The following is a 26,026-nucleotide window of genomic DNA, read 5'->3' as shown; positions in this document are numbered from 1 at the left end:
AGGAAATGGTAATTCTCCTATGCAATGCATTGGTAATAACTAAAGTTATATTTTTTACAAATTCAGTGACTAGGGGCCGGGAGTTTGGCCTAGTGGTAGAGTGCTTGCCTAGCATGCACGAAGACCCGGCTTCGATTCCTTGGTACCACATGGGTAGAAAAAAGCTGGAAGTGGTGCTGACGCTCAAGTGGTAGAGCTCTAACCTTGAGAAAGTCCAAGGACAGTGCTCAGGTCCTGAGCTAAAGCCCAAGACTGGCAAAAAAAAAAAAAAAATCAGTGATGAAACTTGGTCACAAGTAAGAAATCAATCAAGTGATGTTTCCGTACAGTAAAGTGTCTTCTGTATCATCACAGTTGGTCTCTAGTGTTTTCTGTTTTACTCTTGGTGTCTTTTTTTATGCTCTCTCTTCCCTTCTAAGACATCTTTAAAGCATCCAAGCTCTTGCTTCTAAGTCTGTTTTGCAGCCTTCCGCCTGCAGCTCTGCTCTCTTGCCTTCTTAGTGGCATCAGTTTTTAGCAAGAAGCAATATGGACCAATGCTCTGAACATTTCTGCATATGGCTTGATTTGGTTAGAGAGGAAGCTTCTTAGTTCCTGCCATTTGTTGATGTGATTTGGTCTCCTAGGTGAGTCTCAGAAACCCCACTTAGTACTAGCAATGAAATCTCTTCTCTCAGGAGTACCACCCTTTAGAACCAGTACTAAAGCTAGAAAGTGCATTCCTTCTTTCTTTCTCCCTTGTATTCTTTCCTCCAAGAAATACACAAGTCCTTAGAATTGTGAATTTACCCACAGTTGCAAATTTCAGTGTCTCTTCCTGCCTTCATGAACACAATATTGTTGGGTTATTTGGATTGTATTTATTTTTTCATACTCAAAGGGTTTGCTTGTCTTGGCAGCCTGCTGACCTGGGCATTAATAAAGCCTGTGTTGAAGTGTGCAAACAGCTGATGGCATGGGATGCAGAAAGGACTCTTACAGTGGCGGTCTGTAATCTGCCAGACTGGTGGTCAGAGCATGTGGGAACAAAAGCCAGTCTATTTGCAGGCAAATTGGAAAATCAATGTGTTGCTTGTGTTCTTTTCTCCTTGCATTTCTCTTTGCTGAAATTGAGAGTGTTCTGTTGGCCAACAGTCCATTGAATGATCTAGGCAAGGTCCCATTCCAGAGCCCTACCTGCCTCTCACATTAGTAATGGGGTTCTGAAAAGGTCCCATGTTTATCTGTGCGAACTGCTTTATTCCTTAGTCATTGTAAGAGATACTTATTATACTTACCATCCAAAATTGTACTCATTCTGGTCCAGTGTTGTGACTTGTTCATGTTGCATATAGTTTATTGTCTAAATTGGCACTAATTTCTCTTTATAACATTGCTGGGAGCTTAAGGAGAAGTAAACTAGCTATCTGGGTGGAAAATGCAGGGATTCCTCTTCAGGCAACATATTTTATAATATATATGTGCTTCACTATTATTCCTAAAATGCTATAATATTGACAATTAGTTCAAAATGCCCTAGACATATTTTGTGCCTGTAACTGTTAGGACAGAGTGTAGAGGTCATACTACGTAGTCATGTCTGACCCACACCGATGACAGAGCGGACTTAGTGAAAACCTGTGAGTCTCTTGACTTAAATCTCAGGGATGCTGGACAGAAATGGTTATGTTAGCTATGAGAGGTCTTGTATAGTATTCCTTTCAGTCTTCTAAGAAATAAAGTATGAGAAGTAAAGATGGTTGAGAAGAACAGACTTTTCTGTTCTTCCTGGATTGAGGTTAGCCTTAAAATATAGACAGGTCATCCCTGTCCATTTTCATTATTCTTCAAATAATAAATCATATACATGACCATACCTATCCAAATATTGTTTCTCTTCCTCAGGAGGAAGAGAACTGATCATAGATATGATTTAAAGACCATTCTTTAAAGAATAAAATTTCAGTGGTCAGTGTAGACATTCTAAGGCAAAAGATTAGGTTTAAAATGAAAATTGGAGCAAATTGTGTGGTTCCTATCACAATACCACAAATAATAATAAATAAACAAACAAATAAATAAACAGGCTTAAGTAGGCTTAGGCAAAAGTGAAAGCTGGCATTTTTATTTTGTTTTGCTTGTTTTAAAATTTAAAAAGGACTAAACCTAGTCATCAGTACAACCCAAGAATTCCTTAACATCTGATAATCTTCTCAGACAACCATGGCCCACCAGTGTTGTGAAATATGTGAGTTGTTTTTGTAATGGTATATGCCCTTCTTACCATAAATGTTAATGATACTATGTATGCAGTTAATATTGATTACAGCCCTCTTTTGATTTGCTGAAACCTCTATGGACTAAGAATTATGTCAGGCACTAAGGAATCCTGTAGTTGCCACACTTACGGGAAGTTTGCAGCTCAGGAAAAAGTAACACCATCATGGAGGTGATGCCTGGCATTCCATTTGGAGAGAGAGAGAGAGGGAGAGGGAGAGGGATAGGGAAAGGGAGAGGGAGAGAGAGAGCGCATGCGAGAGCAAGGTGGCTCACGCCTGTAATCCTATCTACTCAGGAGGCTAAGATTTGAAGATTCCCTGTTCAAAACCAGTCTGGGCACTAAAGACATTAAAGGCTGTGAGACTCTTATCTCCAATTAATCACTAGAAAACCAGAAATGGTGCTGTGGCTGCTGTACACTGCCTTCCTCCGGCCAGTTCACACTCAACCTGAATTTAACTTCACATTTATGGATTAATAATTCTATGGGAGAAACAAGAAGGAAAGAGACATTTTCCAGCCAAACCTAAGCTGGAAACAATAAATATAGAGAAGTCAGGCATAATGGCACATGGCAGCACTCAGAGAGTTGAGTCCAAAGGAACAAAAGTTGGAGGCTAGCCTGGGTTACTTAGCAAGACCCTGACTCAAAAAGTGGGGTGGGGGAGAGAGGAAGAAAAGAAAAAAGTAAAGTACAACAGAGAGCTAGATAACCCTAAGTCTATAAAACATTTTCAGATATTATTTTCAGCAAATACCTTGCCAGATCACTAATAGCTAAATTAATACTATTTCCTCACTTTTTCTCCTTTCCTCAGATTACTTTGGCATTTATTCTGAAAGAAATTGTCCCAATAGCAGATGGCAGGAAATAGCAGGTGGCAGACTGAATAATCAACCTCAAAAAAAATAATGCTAGTATTTAGCCTGTCTTTGACTCTTAAATATAGCACAAAATCTCTTTAGCTCCACATTTTTCTTTACCTTTTTATCAGTTTATTTTTTTGTGGGGCTCAGAAATGGCCCACTTCCTTCATGATTAAAGAAAATGCAAGGACTTCAGATGACATCATATAGCCTATCCCAGGATCCTTCTAATCAGCACCAATAAAAAAGAAGAGGATTCTCAAAGCCCTCTGTAAACCCTCCTATAGCCCTGTCTCCAGTTCAGCTTCCTCTTCCATCATGGCAAATGGGCAGCTGCTTCCACCCAGGCATTAGCAATATGCACTCAACATGGCAGCACTTGCATTCCTTTCCAAGTACCATTCCTTTGTGTGGGCTTACTCTTTCTGTAGGTACCTGTTTATAGAACCCTTAAGTGCCATATGGGGCACTGTGGGAAGCAAGAAGAAATGAACTGAAGGGTTAAAATAGAGCTGTGAAGAACATTGTAGGTCCTGAGGAGATAAATGTGAAATTTGCTCCACTTTTATTTTTTTCTTCTTTCCTTCTGAGTGATTAAAGATTGCCTGAGTCTTTAAGGGCCAGTCAGTGTTAGTCAAAGCTGAGTTCCTTCTAGAGTTGTTATACTGTTCTGTTTTTCTTTCCTTGTCTTCATATTTCATGTTATTTCTCCATTAGTAGTTAAACTTCATACAATACATGTTTGCATACTGCCGTGGTTAGTATTTTCTATAAATTAGTTGTTTAAACCTCATATTACAACAAGATACTGAAGCAAGGGGAATTATTTGAATAAGGAATCAGGTTTTTTTAATTTCTTTTTGATTTTGTCTTTTTCACATTTCAAACTTAATGAGTTTCAACTTCCAAGATTTTATTGGTTGTTGACTTTTGTGACTTTTGACCACATTGACTACATAATTCTATCTGAGATGAGGGTCTGCTGATGGGAGACATGTTTGACACTTGACATTTAAATGATAACACCAGTTTTCTCTCTTCTTATGTTTTATTTAGATTTCGACACAGTCCCAACTGCTGGTATTTAAAAGACTGGACTGTCCACACCTGGATTAGGCAGTGTCTGAAGTTTGGTGCACAAGACAAAGCCTTATATACCCTTGTCAATAGGGTGAGTGGTTTCCTGGCATGTTTCCCAAATTCAGACAGTGTGCTGTTTGTACGTATTACAGTATTGTTTTTTTTAAGAGGGGAGGGACTGGAAATCACTTTTTAAATTATTTGTCCTCAGCTCAAGCTGAGTGTGATTTCTGTAGCTGTTTTATTTTTCAAGCACAGTGACCAAGGAAAGATGAGGTAAAAGTGAAAGGTAGTTCCATCAGAAGAATTCTGAACTAGTGATTATTCATTCTTTATCCCCAAGCCTGGGATTTTTTTGGCCAGGTTTCCTTTTGATAAAGTTTAGGAGAGAAAATACTGCCAATTCTTTTTATTTTTTTATTATTTATTTTGGGGGGGGAGTTAACTTTTTATTTTTTTTTAAATGAAACAGTGGCATAGAGAATTTAAATTCTTGTAAATTGTGACACAACAAAGGAGAAAGTAGTATTGAACCATGATTTGTGATTCTAGAGACTGCTTCCAGTTTATTCTTTTAATGCCATCTTCTCTGTTGCATTTCAGAGCAAGATTAACAAAGCTTCTCTGATGAAGATTAAGCTTTTGTTTTTTCACTTGCATTTTCTTTTTTTTTAATAGATGGAAGACTTTTTTTATTGTGATTAATAGAAGGGTTATATTATATATACCAGATAGAAGGTGCATAACTTCACAAACATTGATTCCCTTTCTCATGACATGGTCCCCATTTCCCTTCCACCCCCCCCCCCCCCGCTTATCTTGATTTCCCCCCTTACCTATCCAATTTCAAATAACCAATTAAGCACATATAAAATATATCAGATAACAAGGTGAAAAATTGTAACAATATGAGATAACCAAGGGATGGCAAAAGAGATGAGCGATAGTACATTAAGGACAACAGTAACTCATTATATGGCTTTTGTTTCCTTATCCTGGAGGTCCTTACATTTAGTGTCATACTATTTGGCCTAATGTCTCTAGATTTTGTTCTATTGTAAATCTCTGCTAGGAGAGCCCAAGGTTTCTACTGATTGTGACAAATGAGGGAGACTATTGGGCCTATGTTCCTTTGAGTCTGGCTTCTTTATCCCCAAGCCTGGGAGTTTTTGGCCAGGTTTCCTTTTGATAAAGTTTAGGAGAGAAAATACTGCCAGTTTTTTAATTTTTTATTTATTTATTTATTTATTATTTATTTATTTTGCCAGTCGTGGGCTTGAGCTCAGAGCCTGAGCACTATCCTTGGACTTTCTCAAGGCTAGAACTCTACCACTTGAGCCTCAGCACCACTCCTGGCTTTTTCTAAATATGTGGTACTGAGGAATCGAACCCGGGTCTTCATGTATGCTAGGCAAGTACTCTACCACTAGGCCCAACTCTCAGGCCCAGTACAGCCAGATTTTAAAGACGATATTTCTAGGTAATTCATTCTGCCATTAAGCTCTGACTTTTACTTATACCCCTAGAATGAGGATCAAAATAAAAGTGTGAAGTATTGTTGGTTCGGTCTCAAACTAAACACTTGTTTGACAAAAGTATTTTAACAAAGATCTACAATAATGTGTCTGGACCTTGAAAGTTAAAGCTCAGACGATGTATTGATTTTATTTTTGGGACCCCTCTATAAAGAGTGATTTTCATTACCATGACATGGACCCACTTCATTGTAGCATACATTTATCCAGTTATATATTGGACATTGAATTTGTTATGTTAATAGATAGAAAAATGATCAATAGCCTTTTCTTGCACAGAATACGCTAATAATTAAATAGTGCTGATAAGCAGATCCAGTGAGAAGTCTAATGTCAGGCAAATAAGTAGCACACAGAATACCTGTCCAAAGAAAATTGAAATGAGAAAGTCCAATTGGGAAAAAAAGAACTAGAAAATATGTAAGTTGCCTTTTAAGCTGGTTACCAAAGAATGCATGCTTGAACAGTAATGTGTTTCCCTTGTGCCTGGAGTACAAGGTATGTTAAGGGGTACTGAGTAAGGGACATGGTAAAAAAAAACTCAGCAAGACCTCAGACATGGGACAGTCCACATAATGGCAGAACTTCAGCAAGTAATCTTAGGTCTATTTCAGTTTTACCAAAGAACTGAGTAGAAAGTACCGAGATTTCTCAAATATTTTCTGCCCTAGTATTTACATAGCCTCCTCCATAACCAATATCCCACCACTGGAATGCCATTGATGAACATACACTAACATATGTATTGTTATCATCCAAAGCCCATGTTTTTCATTAGAATACATTCTCAGTGTTGTATTATCTCTGCCTCTTTGTATTATTATATGAAATTTCTACTTGATTTTAGTTTATGGTGAGAGATGAGAATCAAAAACTGGTTGGTTTCTAAGGTCCTTTTCAGCTTTAATGATTTATTATCCCATGATGCTTTAGTTCTGCCTTTCACCTGGGGATTCTTTCTGGTTTGGATAGCTTTGAGAAATACATGTACATGAAAATCACATAAGAAGAAACTCATGTCCATACTAAGTTTTAGATTCTGATTCTGTGGGCAGGAGGATTAGGACTTGAGTAAGTGCTTCTAGAAAATTATGAGTATCTTATATTTCTGAGTCTTTAAAAGCTAGGATGAGAAAATACTGCTCAAGATGTGCTCTCTCTTAAGGACACAGTTTTGCCTTGTCAGTCACCCCTTATAGAAAGAATCATGAAACAGGGGGGGCATTAATTGGTTTGTTGGTGTTCTTGATTTTTTTTTAATATTGTTTTCAACTGTGAGGTGTTAGAATTGAGCTTTATTTCACATATCAGTTGTCCTATATGAGACACCCACTCACAACTTTCTCACCTTGACCAACAGTTCCAATTACCAATCCTCATGAGTCACAGCTTCTATTTCACTGTCACAGATGCTGTAAAATGATAATCGTATAGTGTGGTAAGTTTTATCCTGAATAAAATATAAAGATATGTGTTATATACTGAATCAACGTAAATGTGTTTTTCTTCTGTTTTTCCTTTTATTTTCATTTTTATTACAGGTTCAGTATGGAATTTTTCCAGATAACTTTACACTCAACTTGCTGATAGATTCTTTCATAAAGAAAGAAAATTACAAAGGTAAGAAAACAAAACCCAGATTCAACTATTTATTATAGTGTCTTCAGCCACCAAAAGGGTGTGTATAAATACAGCTACTTTTCTCTTTTATAATTTCTTAATATCTTCTACATCACTCTTCTAGTCAGAAATGCTTTAATAAAGATTATTAGCATATATGCAATTTTTTAAATATAATCCTTTCCTTGTTAGAATAGAAAAATATCTAAGTATGTGAACTTCATAGAGGAAAAGTTAACTATATTGGCCAATCTTATTTCACTTCCCAAGCTGAATGAAATGCAAGATATAAATAAAGATTAATGAACAGTTGGCAGAATTTAGGTTTTTGGTTTGTTTTTTTTTAAAAAAAGAAACAAGGTTTTTGGCCTTGTGTTCTTTTAAAATATTATTGGTTTGTTTATTTAAAAGAAAATCTCTCCCAGGTTTTTGTTTTGCTCAATTTCCTTGATCATTTCCTGTCTACCTGTCTGTCTCAGTTTCCCTATTTATAAGGAAAGTGATGCCTCTGGCCTCCTCCAGGACCATGAGAACACATGGCTAGGAGTCAGCTGGCTAGGAACAGCTGCAAGTGATGCTAACTCTTCTATAATTATAAATATATGCAAAGTGAACAGAACTTAGATGAAAGCATTTATTGTGTTTGTACTATGTGCAGGCATTATGTTTCAAACTGATAATTTACATCTACTTTCACAGCAAATAACTAAGGACAGGAAATTACTTGAATATTTTTTTTTTACTTTCATCTAGGTTGTAGAGTATCAAGGGAAAATAGAACTTGATCAAGTCCTGCTCTCCCAGCATTCATGTGGCAACAAATATACTACATTGTATGTTGTGATCAGGAGCTTATAATTTATGAATATTTTTTTCCTTTTCCTTCTCTCAAGTCTTTTGACCCAAGCCTGGTTGTCCCAGTTATACTCACTAGTTTTCTTTTCTGTCTTTGAAAGAATACCTGGGATTTGAATGTCCTCTGGCCTTTTTCCTCTTCTGCCTCAACAGTGAGAAGGCACTAGAACAGAGAATGAGGAGATATCTGGCTTCTACTCTGCTTGCCAGAGTGACCAAGAACATGATAAGCCTCCTTTCTCTACACCTTAGCTCTTAGCTAATGGATTCAGTACCTTCAGTGAGCTTCATGGTGTGTGAGGCATTTCCATATGTATTATCTTGTTGGATTCTTTTTTTTGGTTTTTTTTTGTTGTTTTTGTTTTTGTTTTTTTTGCCAGTCCTGGGCTTGAGCTCAGGGCCTGAGCAATGTCCTTGGACTTTCTCAAGGCTAGAGCTCTACCACTTGAGCCTCAGCACCACTTCCGGCTTTTTTCTATGTATGTGGTACCAAGGAATAGAACCCGGGTCTTCATGCATGCTAGGCAAGCACTTTAACCACTAGGCCAAACTCCCGGCCCCTGTTGGATTCTTTAAAATTCTTTTGAAGCAGATAAGGCAAATGGAGTATTACTAAGGTACTGGGAGCCAAGACAAATAAAGGTGTTTTGGGCTTTTTAAAGTATCCATGAGCAGTGCATCCATGAAGTGGCACCTGGTTGAGTACATTACAGTGAGTCCAATAGACAGTAGAAGCTTGGGAAAGACCTCTATTGTGTAAGAACTAGGAACCAAGACCATTTTTTTTAACTGTTTAATCCTGCTTATTTTTCTGCCATGTTCCACTTTTTACAAATACTTGTAGTTAGAAATCTGGTAATGTTACTTACAACTAAGTTCGTCTGTCTCTTCCTTTATCTTCTTGCCAGATGCTTTATCTGTGGTTTTTGAGATCATGATGCAAGAAGCCTTTGAAGTGCCTTCCACCCAGCTGCTCTCCCTCTACATTTTATACCATTGCCTAGCAAAGAAGACAGACCTCAGCGTAAGTGATCTCCCATAAGCAACACTGACAGCTTGCACTGAGAGCAAACAGTGGCTGCTCAGTGGGCTAGGGAGTATTTCTGCTCTCAGAATCTGGAAAAGATACTACTGTTCTGTGACCATGAACCACCAGAAATGAGTGCTCACTTTGTACATTTTAGTTTGTGATTTTTAGCCAAATAGATCCGGATGTTTTCCTACTTGAAAGAATCTCGCTGGGTGCGTTCAAGTTCCATAACTGACCAAAAAAAAAAAAAAAAAGAATCTCAAGTGAATGCATGTTTGTCTTGAAGGGGTTTGTTTGGTTTTTGTACCTGTTCTGGGTCTTGAACTCAGAGCCTAGGCACTGTCCTTTTGCTCAAGGCTAGTAGCCTTAGGTCCACTTTCACCTTTTGGGTAACTGGTTAATTGGAGATGAGTCTCACTGACTTTCCTGCCTGAAAAGGCTTTGGGTCGTAATCTCAGGTGTGATCTACCAGCACCTAGCTTTTGTTTGGTTTTGTTTTTTGGGACCTGGACTTGAATCTAGGGTCTAATTTGTGCTAGGTAAGTGCTCTACCACAGAACTATATTCCCAGTCCTTGTGTATATTTTGAAACTTGGCACTAGTCTGAGTGACCTCAGACATTCAGAAATAGATTATTGTTAACAATTTAGAGCTCATACAACAGGGACATGCATATCGGAGTCAAGTTATTGGCAGTTAACTTTCACTACGCTCTAGGAATTAAATACAAGTTCCTTAAATGTTAGTATTTTCCCAACATTGCCCTAGGCCAGGTATACTGGAAGATCCAGAATGTCGTTTTGGTTAGGATGTTTTAGTCATTGTTTTTGCTAATCTGAGAATGACAATAAATAGTAGCAACAGTGATAGTACTTAATACCAAACTGTGTTCTTGGTATTATAAATGAATGAATGCCTTTCGTCTTCACAATAACACTATGCAAATAAGGCCCAGGTTAGAGATGGTACAAAATAACCACCAGCAGGCAGGAGATACAAGCAGTCTGGCTCTATAGTCTGCTCTTATCCTCAAATGTTACATCAGAAAATCTGTTTGGATAGGAACTGTAGAGATTAACAAAGCAACCCACATTCTAGAGAAATGATAATGTTATGCCTTACTTAGATAAATCTCATAGCCTGTGATATATGCCAGGTTTGTTTTTAAGTCCTCCAATAAATGCTGAGTACCTATCCGTTCAACACACTGCCATATACTAGTTATACAAAGCATGGTGAGCAAGTTTTTTCTGCTTACAACCTGTGCTTTGAAAACAAATATTCCGTCAGCTATAAAATGATGAACATAAGGAGCACTACTGAGAAGAATTCTATGTCAACTGTATTGTAGGAAGTTGGTATTTGTATTTTAAGCTTCAACTGGATAAGAAGACTTTTCTTAAGAGGTATTTATTGGCAATCAGTTGATTGAAGAACAGCCCCCCCCCCCCAAAAAATGTATAAGATGTTCCAACTTTGTATAGCAGAAAGAACATGAGAAGCACAAAGCGGCCAAGGGAAGCCAGGCAAAGTGGTGTGTGGGGAAAGCCTAGACAGAAAGACTGTGAGTCTACAAGTTCAGCGCAAGCCTAGGCAACATAGTGAGACTGTCACAAACAACCAAACAAAATGGAATGATGAAAGATGATCCTGTCTACAAGATAAAATCATACAGGAGGCCTTAAGTGATCAAGGCTAAAGAACATAGACCATGGTAGGCCATTTCTCCTCATCCTAAAAATAGTGAGGAGTCATTGGAAAATTTTGAAAAGGCACCCTCTCCCCCCAGGGATATAATGTTAATGAGAGATCAGAGCACAAGGCTGACTATGATCAGACCAGTTTAGTGATTCTTCTTAAGTCTGAGCAGAAGAAGTCTAGCCCAGCAATGGCCCACCAAATGGCTTCCTATTTGGGAAAGTAAATAATGGGATGAGAAGCAAGATGTGGAGGCAGGAATCAAACATCAAAGTCCCAGTTTCTGATTCATCTGAACTGAAGGGGGCGCCATGTGTTCGCTAAGGGAACTCTGGGAAAAGACTGGATTTAATGAAAACCATTAATTTGCCTCTGAATGTGTTGCACTTTGAGATACTTTTGAAACAGTAAAGAGATTAAAATAAAAGATTTTGAGGGTGACTTAATGGAAAGATAAGAATTAGAGATACAATCTTGGAGACTAATTCATATAACACATTAAATTAGTATACTGTAACTCATAAATGTTTACAAATACTGCATTAACTAAAAATTCAGTAAGAAGAAATAGTAGGGACGTATTGGGTCCCACAATCCATGGTGGGAAGAGATGATCAGAGAGGATAGAGTAAGAACGTTCACTGAATTTTGTGACATGGAAGCAGGTGGTTATAACCTGTGCTCCATAGAGTAACAGGGCAGGAAACAAAACTGAACAGGATTAAGGAATGAATTGGAGGGGCAGAAGGGAGTCTTGGATGTGTGAAATAAGAAGGGAATGGGGGCCAAGAAGGGCTTGCAGTAGCAGCTGAATGGATTGAATGTCTATTTGAAATGCTGAGAGCCAGACATGTTTTAGATGTTAGGTTTTTGTTTGTTTGTTTTTTAGTCTAAGCGCATGATATGGTTTTGTGTACACTTTATCCATATAGTCTAACTGTAATTTTATACAAAGGTTTTTTGTTTTCTTTGTTTTGCCAGTCCTGGGTTGAAGCTCAGGGACTGAGCACTGTCCTTAGATTTTCTCTACCACTTGAGCCTCAGCACCACTTCTGGCTTTTTTTTTTCTATGTATGTGGTACTGAGGAATCGAACATGGGTCTTCGTGCATGCTAGGCAAGCACTCTACCGCTAGGCCAAACTGCCGGCCCCTGTTTTTTTGTTTTTGCAATTTTGTGCAAAAACCAGTATTTTTGTGGTATAGAATTTTCTACATGTGGTAACATGTGCTCAGACAGTTTTGGATTTTGGAGCATATAGACTTTTCAATTTTGGATGCTCAGCCATATTGTTTCGATCACTATCACTACCCCCATTTGATCCCGAGCATGTCACTAAGCCTGTCAGGTTATCTGTAGGGGAAATCAAAATTTCCCTAGACTAAAATGGTTTACTTTTGAGAGTGAAATTACTTGATCTTTAATTCCTAGCTCATTTACTTTACTTTTTTGTGCTTTAGATGTTCTTAAACTATCTGCTTTTCCCAGAGGTTTAGAAAAACAAGGAAATGGCCCTTGTTTTACACAGTACTATTCACAGGCAAGCGGTTGAGGTACCAGTAAACATCTGGGTACCTCACTCAGACCTGGCAGCAGTTCTAGCAGCTCTAGTTCTTCTGTCACTCTTTTACTTCCTTCTCTCCCTGGCCTGAGGATGGAAACACAGCTGCCCAGGATCTGTGATCTGTGTAGAAGCCAGACCTAGGGCTGTGGCTCTGGCTAGCAGAGCTCACAGGGCACTGAGGAGAGCACAGCTCCCATTGTCAAAGGGTTAAGGGGGTGCCAGGACTGTCCCCTGGGCCCTGCGTTTCCAAGGAGCTCTTTCGTCTTTACTATTACTTTCCCCCACCACTCTTTTTCATGACTCAAAGGCTTTGATTTTATTGAAGTGTAATTTGGCACCCTGGGTTGAAAAAAAATCACTAAGTGTTTCTGGTTGCCTAATTTGTTTTTAAGAGGTATAAATCTATTTAAAAGCAACTTAATAGTGGTATTTATTTTTAACATTATAAAGGAAAATTCCTACCATTACTGAGTTGTGAAAATTGAAAAGCTTGCTGCATTGCAGTGTGAGTGGACAGACAGCTGACAAGATGTGGAATCTTCTTTGATTCCCCCAAGACAGTATGTATCTAGAGTGTACTCTTTGTGTTTATTTTGTTTTCCTTTTCTGATTGAAAAGGGAACTCTTGATTATTAGTGAAGTTTAGAAAATAAAGTACAAAGAGAAAATAAAAAATACTCATTTTTACTGTCTAGAAATTCATTAAATATTTGCAATATTTCTGTTATGTGTTTTTCTTGAGGCATAAATGCCCTTTCTTTCTTTCTTTCTTTCTTTTTTATTTTCCCTTTGGTAGATTGTGGGACTTGAACTCAGGGCCTGGGCACTGTTCCTGAGCTCTTTTGCTCAACATTAGAGTTCTAACATTTCGAGGCACAGTTCTGCTTCTGGTTTTTGAGTGGTTAACTGAAGAGGAGATAAGAGCCTCACTGGGACTTTTCTGCCTAGCTGGCTTCAAACCGCTATCCTCAAATCTCCGCCTTCTGAGTAGTTAGTATTATAGGGGTGAGCCACTGGTGCCCAACTCATAAATGCCTTTTATTGACAAAATTGGAGCAAAAGATCTCTTTCTCTCTTTTTCTCTAGGTAGGTAGGTAGATAGATAGATAGATAGATAGATAGATAGATAGATAGATAGATGCTTTGTTACTTAATGCCATAAAAAAAATTATTTTCCTTCGTATCTGGCATGTTTTATTACAGTGGGAAGAAGAAAGGAACTTTGGTGCATCCTTGTTACTTCTCGGCCTAAAACAAGAGAACTCCGTGGGGCTAAGTTCCCAGTTGTATGGCTGTGCACTTCTTGGTAAGCTAAATGATCTTTGTAAATATAATGCTTCATGGATAGACTTATTGTAGTCTTATTTTGTGATAAAAGTACCACAAAAATTCCAATTACATCTTGTGAAATTTCAATTACATCTTTCGATTTTAGACATTAAAAACTTTTAAGTGTCCTTAAAGTTATGCTATAACTTCCTATCTCTCCACTGACAAGGTAAGAACTGGTATAGGTGGCTGAAGTTTCATTACCAAGAGGAAGGAATAGAAAGAAGAATGTTTTGGCACACTATAGAGAAAGCTGTCCAGTAGAGTCTTTTCTAGTATTAATAGAGATCTTTCTGTAACTTTTTCTACCCAAAATCCCAGAGATAAGAAATGAAGAATTGGGCTGAACTTTTGACTCTATTTTCAGGTGAGGGAAGAGAAACACAGAGAGCACAAATTTGAGAGAAGCATGACAATACAGGACAATATGATGATAGCTTAAGTTTAGTGTCGTGATTGCTTTGAAAACCAGACAGATCTATAGGAAAATGTGTCCCAAATTCGTGTTTTATTAGATGTATACTATGTTGTTATTCTTCCGTTCTTTCTTACACAGTTATTAGGCCTCTGGGGAAAATCACCATCTCTTGACTATTCATTGTTTCTTCATACTTGCCTTTGCTCTTTGAAAATCATCATGGTATAATAGTTAAGTAGCTTTTTTTTTTTTTTTTTTTGGTCAGTTGTGGGGCTTAACCTCAGGGCCTGGGTAATGTCCCTGAGCCTCTTTGTGCTTAAGATTAGTTAGCACTCTACTACTTGAATCATAGTATTACTTCCCATTTTTGAGTGATTAATTGGAGATAAAACTTCCTGCCCACTCTGATTTCAGACCATGATTCTCACATCTCAACCTCCTGAGTAACTAGGATTTACAGGTGTGAGCCACAGGTACCCAGCAATAAATAGCTTTAAAGTTGACCTTTGCCAACCAAATCCAGTATGGCATTTTTTGAGTTCCGATTTTGATACATTATGAGAGATATTTCAGTGTTAAACTAACACAAGAATTGGACACCTGTGGGTTTTTGGGTTTTTGTTTTTTTTTCCTGGCTTTTCCAGAGTTTCTTTATGTAGCCCCTGCTAGCTCCCTGCCTCTTCCTCCCTAGTGCTAGGATTGTAGATGTGCTCTACCTTACCTGTCCTGACAACTCTTTAAAAACCCCTTCTCTAGGGAAGGGGAGAAAACAAGATGATTGGGAAGGTGGGGGGATGGGAAACAGAGACAAAAACATGAGAGAGGGGTATCAATGTATAAGAAATAATGTACCTACTACCTGACGAATGTAACTGTAATCCCTTAATACATTACCCCAACAATTAAAAAAAAAAGAATCCTTCCCAGTGATTGTATATAGAGATTCCCTCCTTAAACACTTGTTTGTTAAACTTGTCATTTGAAATAAGATGTAAAAATCAATGTTAATAAATTCTTTAATTAAAAAAAAAAAGAATCCCTTCTTTGACACCTACTTTTTTTTTTTTTTTTTTTTTTTTTTGCCAGTCCTGGGGCTTTCTCAAGGCTAGAGCTCTACCACTTGAGCCACAGCACCATTTCTGGCCTTTTCTATGTATGTAATACCAAGGAATTGAACCCTGGTCTTCATGCATGCGAGGCAAGCACTCTACCACTAGGCTAAACTCCCGACCCTTTTTTCTTTTTTTTTTAAAAATCAGTCATGGGGTTTGAACTCTGGGCCTGGGTGCTGTCCCTGAGCTCCTCAGCTCAAGGCCAACTCTCTACCCCTGGGCCTGGGCATTGTCCTTGAACTCTTCAGCTCAAGGCTACTGCCCTACCACTTAAGGCACAGTGCCCCTTCTAGTTTTCTGCTGGTTAAATGGAGATAAAAGTCTCATGGACTTTAGTGCCCAGGCTGGCTTTGAACCGGGTTCCTTAGATGTCAGCCTCCTGGGTAACTAGGATTATAGGCATGAGCCGCTGCGCCTGGCTTGCCACCTACTTTTGATATTAAGTTCAGTGTGTTTTCATTTGCATGAATGTTCAGGAAGTTGGCAAGTCTAGGGAAATGTATTTGAGTTATTTATAAACAGAGATTGGTCCCCATCAAATGATAAGCTCTTTGCTCTCTGTGTTATGTGTTATGCTCTGCAGCCTTATTCAGCCTATAATAAGCAGTGGACAGAATGAGACTTGGTCTAGCCAGAAGCATCTTAAAGGTCTAAAATTAGCTGTTACCCTATAAGCTTTGTCTATAGCTTTCTGAAATCCTCCTTTCTGGGAAAGCTAAGTGGAGGTAGATTTAACAACTGTCAGCTCAAGTTGACCTGCTCCACCTTAGGGACAGTCCCTGCAGGAAACTGCAGCGTGAATTCTGATTGATCATTTGAAGAACCCCAAAGGACATGTTCATGTCCTGAGATCCAAGAGGATCTCCAGAATGCTCTAAATTAATAAAGTGATCATGCAGCTCAAACAAAGGAAAAAGGAAAAGGAACCCTTTTTTTTTACCCATTAAGACAGTAGACTGGGTGTTCAGCACTTTAAAAAAAAAACAATGTCAAACATTTCCTGGCAAGGGAAAGTTACCAGAAATTGATGAAGTTTTCATTGTAGGGAAGTTGTAGGATTTCTTTTTCTGGGGAAGATTTTGGTCCTGAAAATAGTATTTCCATTGATTTATGTTCTAAGGGTATCTTCCTTAGAGGCAGATATGTCAGCCTCTGGGAATTTTCCTCAGCTTGGTGATTCATACACTCATGAGAAAGATAACGTTTACACAATGAACAAGATGATTCCTCTATATTCCTCCTTATCTGTCTCAAATATCACTGGGCCACTGAACAAGATGAGGCTCTTGGTGCAGATCTTCAGTGATCCTGCTCTGGTCTGGAGCTGGCAGGCTTACACCTTCAAGTCTTTGGTCTCAGCCATAGCAGGAAGACATGGCTGAACATTTTTCATTGTTCTTTCTGTTCATTCTTCATTGTTTCTTTCTTCTAGGGAAGGTGGAATTGCAGCGTGGGCTACGGGATGTGTACCATAACATGCCTCTCCTGTGGAAGCCAGGCTACCTTGACAGGGCCCTTCAAGTGATGGAGAAGGTATCTGCCTCCCCAGAGGACCTGAAGCTGTGTGGAGAAGCGGTAGGTCCCCCAGCCTTAGATCAGACAACTCTGTTACTCTTCATACGCTGAGCTTTGAATTTGCTCGTTGTCTTTCTCTTTCTTGAATTCTATATTTGCATAGAAAAGGTGATTAATCCATTTGAAAAGGTATGAAAAGTAAAACATGTTTTCAATAATACTGGAGGGAAAAAGAACTAGAAAATAAGACTACTGTATTGTTTATGTATATCTTTGTCTAGATGGAAAACCATTCCCCTCACCTGAAATTTAAAATATGTTTAATGAAGTAATGACTTCTCACTTTCTCCACACTTAAATGAAAGAAAACAAAACCTTAATAGGAGAGAATAAGAGAGGGTAAGAAAAGAGTCTGTGCAACAGTTTCTTTCCCTATGAAATCCCCCAAGAAACAAAGATGGAGCTGGGTGCCAGTGGCTCACACCTGTAATTGTAGCTACTCAGGAGGCTGAGATCTGAGGATCAAAGGTCAAAGCCAGCCTAAGCATGAGAAGTTCATGAGACTTATCTCCGATTAACCACCAGAAAACTGGAAGTGGTACTGTGGCTCAAGTGATAGAGTGCTAGACTTGAGCCGAATAGCTCAGGTACAGTGCCCAGAGTTCAAGCCCCATGGCCGACAGAAAAAAAAAGAATCTGGGACCTAGAAACAACACGACACGATCTCTTACTTCCTTCCATCTGGATCAGATATGAATTCCTTTCAAAGTTCTAAGGTGTTCATTTTTCCCGATGTTAAACCCAGCCTGTCCTCCTGCCACAGCTCAGCTCTCTTAGTGAGCTAGGACTTTGTTTAGGCTAGGGAACAAGACAAGTCTGACACTCTCTGGGGAGCCAGTGTTCTACCTGTCCAAGTAGCCTTTTACCTGAATAATCTAGAACATGATGGCTGACTCATTGCCAAGGCGAAAGGTCCCTCTAGCGCCACTTACTTGTTTAGTCTTGACCCTGATAACTAAGGCTCACCCTTGATTTCATTTCAGTCATGAGACCCACTATACTGGCACCTACTACCAATAGCTAGTGAGTCATTGCATTCTTAGCTAGACTTTTGTAACAAAGAAATAAACATTTCCAACAGAAACAAACATGTCTAAATAAGTGTGTTTTAAGTCTATTATAGTTAATGCTGGCTACAGAAGACACAAAATTACACATAAACCCTTTGCCAGAGGAATATTCCTTTTAATCTGAGCCACATTTGCATTTTTCTTTTTAACTTAATCACATGTCAGCAAGAATGTGCTCTGCATCCAGTTAGGGAAGAATGTGTAAGTAGTGCGAGCTTGGAGTAGCTCTGAGATTTTTGTCCTGATATGATATGGACAAAATTAAATTGGAGTTGCACAGTCACCCCTCACTATATCATGGCTCACTTGCAGCTTTGCTGTGTCATAGGTTTTATTTAAAAAAAAAAAAAACAAACATAGTGATCCCACCTTTCATGGAAGGTAAGGTCCAGATCATTGTGCTGATTCTTTCATATAAATAATCCTCAGCTTGCTTTTATATACCCTTTGTTTTTTACCATGTTTCCTATTCTATCTGATGGGCACAAATATAATCTTTACAGTTGCTGTTTTGTTTTGTTTTTTTCCTGGCCATATTAGGGATTGAATCCAGGACCTCATGCATGCTTGACAAGTGGTCAACCACTGAGCTTCACTCCCAGATACTTCCTACAATGCTCAGAAAAAAAAAAAAAAAAATCTCATGTTTTCTTCTAGGTACCATTGTCCCCACTTTGTTTCACTTTCTCTGCCTCTCTTCACTATGTGCTGTGAAGTCATGCAGTATGTTAGGCCTCTCCCTCTTCTGCCCACAGCTTGATGTGCTGGACAGAGTGCTGAGAACACTGACTTCTCCAGCTAACCAGGCTGTAGAGGCACAGCCACAAGAAGGTGAAGACAGCCAGGACACAGGAAACCGGATAGAGCAGCTGGATCTGGAGGATCCCGAAGAGTCCAAGCTTCCCCAGTACCTGGAACGATTTAAGGTGACTCTTAGTGGAAATATAGTCTCTCTCACCTGTGCATAAAACAGATTCCTCTCCTGTGGTGACCGACAGGCAGTCTTTTCATGCATCACTATAACACATAAAAGCAAAAGCATTATAAACTGACCTAAAGAAAACAATTTTTATTCCTTCACACAAGAAGCAGTCTTGAAGGGAACCAGTGGAATTTGTATGCTTCTTTTTTGCACTTTTCACAGTTTGGTTGGCCAAGGCATTCACAGCTGGATAACAATTTGCCTTCTCTAACTGCAACTGCCTCCCATTCTGCGTACAAAGTTTCTGGGCATTTCTTCCGAGTATATTGAATGTACTTGATCAGAAACCTTGCAGAAATGACAGTCACATTTCAGCAAGGAGAAGTAATATGCAGACATACTTGCTCAGTCCTTGTGGGCCGCTTTGTTTTCAGAACAGCCCTGGGCATTTAAGCTGTCTTTGATAGCTTTCAGTGCTGTCTCCCAGAATACTCTATGATCAGTGTCAGGAAGAAGAACCCATGTTCAGTAACTAAACCCAAGGCCTCCTATGTTTCTTATCCATGAATGCAGAGAGGAAACGAAGTGCTGCTTGAATAGGAATTCTGTACAGAGCAGGAAATGTTCCCATTTGTGCCCGCTGACCTGTCATATTACAAAAGATACAAGTTTTGCTAGGTTATTATATTTAAGTCTGGCTAGTAATCCCATTACACCAATTATGGGAAACCTCTTCCCCGTATTTTAAAGAAGACCGTTGTTGTATTTTTTTTTTAAGAATTTATTAACATTGATTTTTACATCATGTTTTAAATGACAAGTTTAACATACAAGTGTTCAAGGAGGGAATCTCTATTTACAATCACTGGGACTTAGTATTTGGAACTTAATCACAAGTAGGCTAAGGGTTTGTATGTCATAGAAACATTAATTTATGAAATAAAACATTATGTCTATAGAGTCAAAGGTTTTTATGTCTATATAGTTATGTTTATATTTCCATTACCATGTCCATAGCATTGGGTATGCAGATATTGAGTCCTTGCACTTGTACTCTTTGGATTTAATAGCCACATATTAAGGATACCATGCACCTTTTGATCCTTAGGTCTTGACTTGTCTCACTCAACATGATTTGCTCTAGATTCATCCACTTCCCTGCGAGTGCCATTATTTTATCTTGTCTGTTGGCTATGTAGAATTCCATTGTGTATATATACATTTTCTGTATCCATTCATCTGCAGTAGGGCATCTGGATTGTTTCCATCACCTGGCTATTGTGAATAGTGCAGAGATGAACATAGCTGAGCAGGTGTCCTTATCATATCTTGGGTCATGATGTTCAGGATAGCTGCCCAGAAGTGGTATGGCAGTATTGTAGGGAAGGTCTATTTTCAGTTCTTTAAGAACCTCCACACTGCTTTCCAAAGTGGCTGAACTAGTCTGCATTCCCACCAGCAGTGTAGTAGGGTTCCTTTTTCTCCACAACCCTGCCAGCACCTGTCATTGTCTGAGTTCAAAATCTTGGCCATTCTTGTTGGGGTAAGGTGGTATCTTAGGGTTGTTTTTATTTGCATTTCCTTTATGACCATAGATGATGAACATTTTCTCATATGCTTTTCTGCCATTTTAATCTGTTCTTCTGATAAGTCTCTCTTTAGTTCCCTTGCTCGTTGTTGTATTTTAAGCAATTATTTCTCCCTGTATTTCTGAAAGGTTATCATTTTGTTTCTCTTTCATAATTTGATAAAGGGAAAAAAACTCTATTTAGCCCTATAGATTTGCATTTACCCCATTCACATGACTTGATTTGACATAGCACTCCTAAAGCATGGACGGCATCTCCAAGCATTGCAGTCTCTACTCACACTTTCACAGATACCTTTTATAAAAGTCAAGGAAAAAACAGGCAGACCTTTGTTGACTGCTCACTGTACAGCTAGCTGAGCTGGCCACACAGCGCTTCCTTCCTCAAGGTCTGGGTGGGAACATCTGCAGGCTGTGACACACAATCTGACCTAGGAGTGACTGGATTTGGCTCTGAGCAAGCTTGGTGACTCAAGAGTTGAATCCCATTCTAGTATTCTGAGCTGTCTCCTTGGCCTCAAAACATCTGGAGAATAACATCAGAAAGGAATCATGTTCCTTTTACATTTCCTTTCCTTCCTGTTGCCTGATTTTTATTAGTCTGAGGAAGTTTGTTTGGGGTCTGTTGCCACCACTAGGCCTCTAGTCGCTCATCAGAGCCCATGGGCCTTGCCCAGCTCCAGCCCCTTTAACTGGAGACCACATCACTTGTGCCACCAGGTAGCACTGGCATGTGGGCATGTGTGGTATGAGCTGCAGCTCTCTGATGCTTGAGAAACACTTAGGTAGATTAATGGTGTTCATATTTTACTTCTCCAGGAGTATAGCTCTTAGCAGATGAAGCTGCCATTTAAGATGGAGCTGTAAGCTGGCAGAATGTGAGGGACAGCCTACAAGGTAGCTCAGCAGGTGGAATCCTGCCATGGTGTAGGCACTCACGGGAGTCGTCCAGCATGCCATTAGTGAGGAATCCTTGAAATGGTTTCCATCTGTGGAGAGGAACACTGGCAAGGCAGACATTTACTGCACATTTGAAGGAAAAGATCCAGTAGGCTTGCTCAAGTCTACCAGTTGTCTGGGCCATTTTATTTGCTTTCCACAAGTCTGGTCCTTGGAACTTGGCTGTGTGGCTTGAAATAGGGGCTAGTGGAGACCTGTATTCCACCTGTGCTGTGTTTTGTGGTCTGAAGCAAAAAAGGAAAACCACACAAGGAGTCCCGGAATTGAAGTTCTAGTTCCATTTGTATCTTAGCCAAACTGTTGAGCTGAGCAAAAGGGTGGTGCCTGCATTTAAAAAAGGCAGCCACAACCTCCCAGCAGAGAGCCTCTTCCTGCAAATAGTGTGTGGCTGTTGTGCGAGGGACCTAATCACTTCCCTTCTCCCCCCTTTTTTCCTTCCCCCTTTGTTTCCAACAGGATTCACATTCTAAGCTAAAGGCTCTGGGCAGAGTTGAGGCAGAAAGCCTTTTGAGTCTGACCACCCAGCTTGTGAAGGCCAAGCTCCCTGCCTGTGAAGCTGAGGACCTCGCCCTGTATGAGCAGAATCTGCAGCAGTGGCACCTGGAGCGGGTACAATTGATACAGAGGGAACAGGAGATGCGGGAGAAAGCGAAGCAGAAGCATCAGGCCTGGATGGCAGCAAAGACAGCAGCCTAACAGACGTCAGCATTCCACACAGGCTGGAGACTCAGACTCTGCCTCTTCTCTCCAGCTTCTCTTTTACTCTAAAGCCACAATGTACTCTATATCATGACACTGTGAATGGCAGTCCTGGTACCAAGTAGTGTGGGGAACTAGAAAGTGGCTCGAGTCAAGCCACCAGCTAAACTCCGTATAAACAGGGTCTGAGGCACATGGTGGAGTCCTGGGCTCAGAGATCAACTAAGCATGGAAAGTTCCTGATACTTTGTGAGGGTAATGGGAAGAAAACACTGTAGCTGAAGTCAGGTCTCCAGTATAGGTTTTTGAATGGTCACCCTGGCCTCGGCACAGGTTCACAAGACCAGGGTGAGTGAATACTAGTCCTGAGAGCTCATGTCCAGGAGTCCCTCCCAGTGAGCCAGCTAAGAGTGCCCCACATTTCTGCTCCTTCCCACCATGCTCTGCTCTGAGCAAAGTTCAGGACAGTAATGACCTCAAGATCGAGGTACTACTGGATTCCAGATGTTAGGCATTTCTAGAATCCAAGGATTTCCAAGGAGAAACTTAGCCCTGGCTGTGATGATTTTGTGGCTTGGCTTTTTTTTTTTTGTCATATTTTCCAAATCACTGTTTCAGCTCTGTTATCAAGCAGGTGATTGGGCCTTTGTGTACATACGCACACATACACACGCATATACACACCATTTGTAAACAGTTATAGAAGTTGGAGAAAATTTAAAAATTAAAAAGAAGTTGGAGAAAATGAGAGATGGGATAATACTTGATGTGCAAAACTATTATGAATAATTATAAAACTGTCAGAAGGTAGGAAATTCTTTTTTGAGTTTTCTTCCTTGTGAAAAGATTGTGAACAGCTTTTGCTTTTGGTAATTTCATTCAGAATTGTATTCTTTTATCAAGAACCTGTGGAAATAAAGAATATACCATAATAATCCCAGAACATTTATCTTTAAGGAGATGGAAGGAAGTGGGTCTTATTATTGTTATAGTTACTCTGCTTTTTAGGGAGGGGTTTTTTTGTTTTGTTTTTTTTACCAGTCCTGGGGCTTAAATTCAGGGCCTGAGCACTGTCCGTGGGCTTTCTCTACCATTTGAGCCACAGCACTACTTGCAGCGTTTTCTGTGTATGTGGTACCAAGGAACCCAGAGCTGCTTCATGCATGCTAGGCAAGCACTACCACTAGGCCACACTCCCAGGCCTTCAGGGAGTTTTGGACAAGGATTTTGGGACACAGGTATTAGACTTGTTAGGCAGGCATTCCACCACCTGAGCCATGTTGCCAGCTCTTTTCATTTTAATTTGTTAGATATGGTCTCAAGGTTTTGCCCTGTCAACAGTTAAGTGATGTCAAAGAGGCAGGTAAAGGGAGGTGGCAGAGTTCAAATGAAGAGCTCTGCGGACTTTGAGATCACAAAGCACTAATCTCTCAAGAAACCATCTTTTGCTTTGTACTTTAGTCACCGGTGTATCTCAAACTCCTTGGGTAGACAACCCTCTTCCCCAATTAATTCTTCAACTTAAATCATTTTAAATTGAACTATAACAATTCAGACTAAACTTACACACTTAGACCCACCATGGTCAAAAGAGTCTAACAAGAAAGGTAAGGATGGGGGTGGGAGGAAAACAACAGTAAAGTACAAGTGTCCAAAATGTCCCTCCTTGAGGCTGTTGCCTTGTTACCACGTGCTGTGCATGGCTTTTTTTTTTCCTGCCCTCTAGTTGGTGTGGGTATACGATGTACGTGTGAGGAGGCTGTTGGTGATTAAATAAGCCATCAAAGGCCTTGAAAATACATCAGTTTAATTAGAGATAGGAGTCTTGTGGACTTTTTAGTGCCAGGGCTAGCTTTGAATAGCCTCATGAACAACTAGGATTATAGACGTGAGCCACAATGCCCAGCCTGTTCTCTTACCTTTTATATAACAGAAGTACTTAGTTGCATTGTTGCATTGTTTCACTTGGGCATGTAGTTTTTAATAAATAATATGGTAATAACTTTCTCAAAAAAGACACATATAGCAATAAATGGAGAGAAGTCAGTAGATTTTAAACCAGAGAAAATTTGTTTTGATGTTGCTTAAGTTATTGTGACCCTTGAGAAATGGTCTGTAATGCTGAATTTCCACATATTAGTTAGTGTGAGAGATTGTCAAAGATTTTGAGAGACTATTGATGTCCGTTAGCACTAATAATTCATCAAATAAGTCTCTTTTTAATGACCAAAAAAGAGAATACATCGATTGAAGCCACTTGGCTCTAACTGAAAACAACCAGCCTTTACAGTGTGTGCACTTTGCTGACTGGATGTCCTCTGAGGACAAGCCAGCATTCTGCTTTTCCCTTTTTGCTGCAGCTGTATTAGGACCGCTGGCAAACCTTAACCAATGCAAAAGAACAAAGAAGTCTGCAGAGTATGAAAAGACTTTCAGAAACTCACCTTCATGCGTGTTCTGGAAGCCAGTGCCAAGTCAGAGGTCTGAGTACAAGCAGGTTTGAGGGGCATTGCTTGTCAAAGAAAAGGACAGGCAAAGCCCTGCAAGTGAAGATCTCAGTTCTGCCTCTGTGGCTTGGGAGATGAAGACCCTCAAGATCCATCTTCCCCATTACCAATGTCTATAAGCTAAGATGTGACCCCAGCCCTAACTTGGTAACCCAGAGCTGCCTCCTATGGGTTCATTAGGGAGAAGGATAAATGGTGATTTATATAATTTTCTGTCTGGTTATAACTGGGCCAGGAATCTTGAGAGGGCTTTACATGAGTCCTAAAGACAACACTTCCATATTATCTAATGGCCTCATGGGGCATGGGTGAGAGAGTAAAATAAAAGTGGGTTGGGAGGGCTTTGGCTTTAGTGAATCATTAAAATAGAAGAAATGTTGTGATTGTGTTTTCATGAGCTTTCCCAAATACTAAAAATGATCATTTTTTCCTTTTTGATTTTAATTTTATTGTAAAGGTGATATACAGTGGGGTTCAAGTTACATAAGTAAAGTAATAAGTGCATTTCTTTTTTGAGCAGTGTTACCTGGCTTTTCTCCTACTTTCCTTCCCCCCACCCCCAAGTTGTAAAGTTCATTTCCAACATAGTTGTCACCTGAGTATCCTTTTTCCAACATTTCTGTGATTCCCCTTCCCTTCCCCAAATCCGATGAACTTATATACATAACAAAGGATAATGAAATCAGAAACAGTGACCATGGAGAATAAATCAGAAGAGAAAAAAAACAAAAGACAAGAAATGACTGAAAACAGTACACAGAAAAAAGAAAGAAAAAACCAAAAGAACCACAAGAAACTTCATTTCCTTATCATTGAGATCATCTTGATTAGCATCATTTTTAGTTGTTTTTGTTTTGCCAGTCCTGGGTCTTGAACTGAGGGCCTGAGCACTGCCCTTGGGCTTTCTCAAGACTAGAGCTCTACCACTTGAGCCGTAGCACCACTTCAGGCTTTTTTCTATGTATGTGTTTCCGAGGAATGGAACCCAGGTCTTTATGCATACGAGGCAAGCACTACCAATAGGCCAAACTCCCAGCCCCTGTTGTTTTTAATCTACTTTGGCTAATAAAGAGAATGAAGATGACTTCCCAACAAAGTTACATCTGGAAATTTGTTTTATCTAAAATAACTTATTAGGAAAAAAACCTTTACTTACTCCTTTGCCTGACATTTTTCCCCTAAGCAACTAGAGTTACCCATTTGCCACTTACTGAAGTAGAAGAGCCCAGGGGGAAGTGCTAGAGGGAAGAAGTGGTAGGGGAAAGAGCAGGGGATTGTTAGCCTGGTCAATTTAACTTGGGATGTTTGAGATTAAGATGGGATCCTGTTCGACACCTGG

General features: G+C 39.5%; 1 protein-coding gene across 2 annotated transcripts in view; it reads left to right on the top strand.

Moving 5' to 3' along the window:
- Positions 1 to 23,206, top strand: part of Mrps27 (mitochondrial ribosomal protein S27) — a 65,522-nt gene extending 42,316 nt beyond the window's left edge. Inside the window, exons 5-11 of one of the 2 annotated variants that reach the window (XM_090331806.1) lie at positions 4,183 to 4,297; positions 7,283 to 7,361; positions 9,125 to 9,240; positions 13,711 to 13,813; positions 16,799 to 16,941; positions 18,767 to 18,937; positions 21,938 to 23,206. In XM_090331806.1, the coding sequence (XP_090187932.1) occupies positions 4,183 to 4,297; positions 7,283 to 7,361; positions 9,125 to 9,240; positions 13,711 to 13,813; positions 16,799 to 16,941; positions 18,767 to 18,937; positions 21,938 to 22,177 (967 nt within the window). In that variant the 3' untranslated portion in view covers positions 22,178 to 23,206. The remainder of the gene's footprint in view (positions 1 to 4,182; positions 4,298 to 7,282; positions 7,362 to 9,124; positions 9,241 to 13,710; positions 13,814 to 16,798; positions 16,942 to 18,766; positions 18,938 to 21,937) is intronic. The other variant, XM_090331807.1, reaches the window with a different exon arrangement.
- The last annotated feature ends 2,820 nt before the right edge of the window (positions 23,207 to 26,026 follow it).

Source organism: Megascapheus bottae, chromosome 4, assembly GCF_031878675.1.
Source record: "Megascapheus bottae isolate mThoBot1 chromosome 4, mThoBot2.hap1, whole genome shotgun sequence".
Lineage (NCBI taxonomy): Eukaryota > Metazoa > Chordata > Mammalia > Rodentia > Geomyidae > Megascapheus > Megascapheus bottae.
This window is presented reverse-complemented; position numbering and strand designations above follow the sequence as displayed.